This window comes from Mandrillus leucophaeus, unplaced genomic scaffold (genome assembly GCF_000951045.1).
Source record: "Mandrillus leucophaeus isolate KB7577 unplaced genomic scaffold, Mleu.le_1.0 Scaffold872, whole genome shotgun sequence".
NCBI classification, from domain to species: Eukaryota; Metazoa; Chordata; class Mammalia; order Primates; family Cercopithecidae; genus Mandrillus; species Mandrillus leucophaeus.
Window position 1 is genome coordinate 2,573 of NW_012109497.1, and position 3,758 is coordinate 6,330.

Sequence of the window (3,758 nt, forward strand, 5' to 3'; positions counted from 1 at the left end):
GGATGGGGGAGAGGGTTGAAAAATTATCTCTTGGGTACAGTGGTCACTATTTGGGTGCTGGGTACACCAAAAGTCCAGACTTCACCACTACGCCCTATAGGCATATAGGAAATCTACACTTGTACCCCCTCAATCTGTTTAACTTTGTGAATTAAAATAAATACATACATTTAGTGTCGATCTGGATTCTGAGAAACAGTACCAAGAAACTGAAGCTCGGTTGCATGTGCCCGGAGCCTGTCAGGGTGGAGTGCCAACCACTTACGTGATTTGTTTATTTTAGGGCCAACTCTGTGACGTGGAATCCACACAAGATGATGGGAGTCCCTTTGCAGTGCTCTGCTCTGCTGGTTAGAGAAGAGGTATGTCTCTCCTGACGCCGTGTCCCAGTTCGTGCGTGGGTTTGACTGTCTTTATGCGGTTAACTTTCTCTGGAAATATCAGGATCACCGGGTCTTCTCTATGGTGCTACTCACATTCCCCAGAGAGCCCTTTCTAGATTCCTGTCTGCAGGGTGAAGGTCTGGTGCCTAACAGGGAAGAAAGGGTAAGAGGACCTCAACTTTCAGAACATAAACTTTGACCTCAACTTTCAGAACATAAACTTTGACCTAATCTCCATGTTTTCAGTATGATACCCCTTTCCTCAACTGTTCCTCCATTCCCCCAATCCAGAGACCCTCTATGTCACTCTCTCAAAAAATTGAATTTCCAGGTTTTTTTTTTTTCTGGAATCTGAGAGATCATTTTTCCTATGTAAGAAATATACATGATATAGGATTCAGGTTAGTGTTAGGATCCAGGTCCATAACATGTATATGTATGTGTGTGTGTTCTGTCTCTCATGATTACAGTCTATCTATTCAATATTTAAAGCCATGTTCAGAGTGTAAGGAAGCTGCATCCTTATTAACCAGAAAAGAGAAGCAGCATCAACGAGCACTTTCATTCAAGATGGTTCTGTTGACCAGGCCTAGGGCCGTTCTCAGTAGGTGAGCACTGTTGGTGAAGGCCACTGCATCTCCCTTCCATGACGCCAGGCCGGACTCATAGTTCCTCACTCCTGCATTTATTTTGTTGATGAAACCCAAATAAGGAGCTTCAGATGATCCCCATTAAATTTTATTTTCTTAGCCTTAATAAAGCAACCCCAGATTAAAAGAATTTTTAAATGTTGATCTTCATTTACTTTTTTTTTTTTTTTTTGAGACAGAGTCTCATTCTGTCACCCAGGCTGCAGTGAAGGATGGTGTGATCTTGGCTCACTGTAATCTCTGCCTCCTGGGTTCAAGTGATTGTCATGCCCAGTCTCCCAAATAGCTGGGACTACAGGTGCCCACCACCGCACCTGGCTAATTTTTGTGATTTTACTAGAGAGAGGGTTTCGCCGTGTTGGCCAGGTTGGTCAAGAGCTCCTGGCCTCAAGTGATCCGTCCACCTCAGCCTTTCAGAGTGCTGGATCACAGGCATGAGCCACCGTGCCCAGCCAAATATCTATCTTCATTTACTTAAAAATACTTTGCTTTTTTTCTAATTATACAGTTAACACACTATGTCAGAAAGTTGAGGCAGAACAGAAAATATAAATAAATTTAGAGTCACCTCAAATTTTTATAACTTAGGGATAACCATTATTACCATTTTTAATATTTTCTCCCACAATTTTTTCTAGAAATAAATATATTTAAAATATATAAATAAATATTTATAATAAAATTGCTGTCATCTACCTCATATACTTCATATATACATGTTGATTCTTCTTTATACTTTGCATTATATTATGAGCATGATCTTCCAAAACCTAATTTGTAATGGCCTCATATTATTCTATCACATAATTCAATGAACCATATCTCTATGGTTAAAATATTAACCACAACAGAGTGACTTGATGGACTCCTTAAACATATACCTTTGATCACATTCCTGATTATTTTCTCAAAGTAGACTCAAAGTGGGATTGCTGGGTCAAAGAGTGTTACCACTTCTGTGGTTCGTTCTTAATACCTCACGTTGTCAAATGCAAATTTACACAGCATGCCTTCTGTGTCTTCATCAGTAATAAAAATATGGACACAAGATTGAAGACAGAAACTTCCCCTCAAAATGAGATGAATTCATTGGAAAATATCCTTTTGGGCTGGGTTTTCATCAGTTAAAAATACGGTCCAATGTATTATCATCTGCCCTAGCTCATGCAAGCCTCAGCTATAATTACCTCAAAGGAGAAAATAAATTTTTGTTATTTAGATTTCAGCCAGATGTTTTGACAGTGGCTCCCATCATGTCCTTACAGACCAAAAGGGAAATGTGAGCTGGAGGAAAATAGAAAGATTTGGAACTGATTAGATGACTGCATCGGAAGGACCTACTGACTGACAATTTGATGTTACCCAGGATAGAGCCTATGGCTTGGTACCTAACCCGTACCATTCAGAATATTCACAGACTGTTTGATTAAAACATAGAAGCTGATTAATGTTTCAGATGGGAGGAGACTGGGAGGTAGAGTGAATGTGTGTAGGGATGGAATCAGAATACAAGATGATTTTTACAGACTGGACCAGTGAGCCACATCCAAAAAGGGACATTGTTATTGGAGATCATTGTAAGGCTCTGCTCTTAGGTCCGTGTATACTGTGGTTATATTTTGATTGGACAAGGAAGGCTTGTTTCTACAGCTAAATTGCTGGACTTGTGAAAAAGGCAAAGGATGGTAGCTCTACAGGGCCAACAACGAGTCAAGAGAAAAATGCCACACAAAAGACATTGATGAGATACAGGAAGTGGAGTTTCAGCATGAGAAGGTGGTGGTCTCCCACTCTCCTCTAGTTAAACCATACCCGCAGTGCTCTGCTTTGCTCTGTACCAAATTGTCCATGGGGTTCCATCAAGCTAGATCCCAAACAGTGGGGACCAATTGGTAAACATGTAAGAGGGATGATTGAAACAACTAAGGATGTTTAGCCTAGGGAGGAAAAGAAAAGAAAAGGGCCGAGAGGAGGATGGCAGCCTTCACCATTTAGAGGACTCTCAAATGGAAGAGACTGGGGTTTTCGTTGAGGCTTTGGGGAGCTGGTTTAGTAAACACCGGGTGGTGGAGATTTGATGGCAAAATCAGTACATCCTGCGATTTTAGGTCTGTTTTGGGTTCAATAAAAGGAACACTTCTAAAAATTAAACTGTCCAACAGTAGGAATAAATTAATAAGGGGAGGTGATTAAATAGAGAGATTGGACAGCAACTTATTAGGAAGAGTGTAGAAATGATTCCTTTATTGAGTAGGAATAAATGAGCTCTAAATTCCCTCACAAATCCAAGAGTTTATGATGCTCTGACAGCATTTCTTTTATTGGCATCCAAGGAACAGTGCTGTTCCATAAGATGGTAATAAGGGTTCCCCAATAAGAGAGTTCTCAGTTTTAAAAAGGCTGAGATATATTGGTTTAGAGTTAAAAACAACTTACATTATTTCAGGGCTTATTGGGGCCCTTAGTAGGCTGATATATATTGCAATATCTAAAAAGAAAGACTAGATGATATAGAGTTTCCTACATTTATTTGAGCATGGTAATCTCTTTATGTACAGCAACTATTAATGTGTTTTAAAACACATTAGTTTGGGACATGATGGTCTATAACCTTTTCATGGCTCATGGCTCAGAACCAGGACATCATCTCACTAAGGCCTTCTGTAGGAAAAATAGCATCACTTTTGCTTGTCATGTTGTACAATAATGAGACTGTGGTTGTCCA

The 3,758-nt window shown here is 39.9% G+C and overlaps 1 protein-coding gene across 1 annotated transcript in view; it reads left to right on the forward strand.

The window, feature by feature from the left end:
* The first annotated feature begins 287 nt into the window (after positions 1–287).
* Positions 288–3,758, forward strand: part of LOC105531215 (glutamate decarboxylase 2-like) — a 24,493-nt gene continuing 21,022 nt past the window's right edge. Inside the window, exon 1 of the mRNA XM_011969101.1 lies at positions 288–362. Coding sequence (XP_011824491.1) covers positions 315–362 — 48 coding nt within the window. The 5' untranslated portion in view covers positions 288–314. The remainder of the gene's footprint in view (positions 363–3,758) is intronic.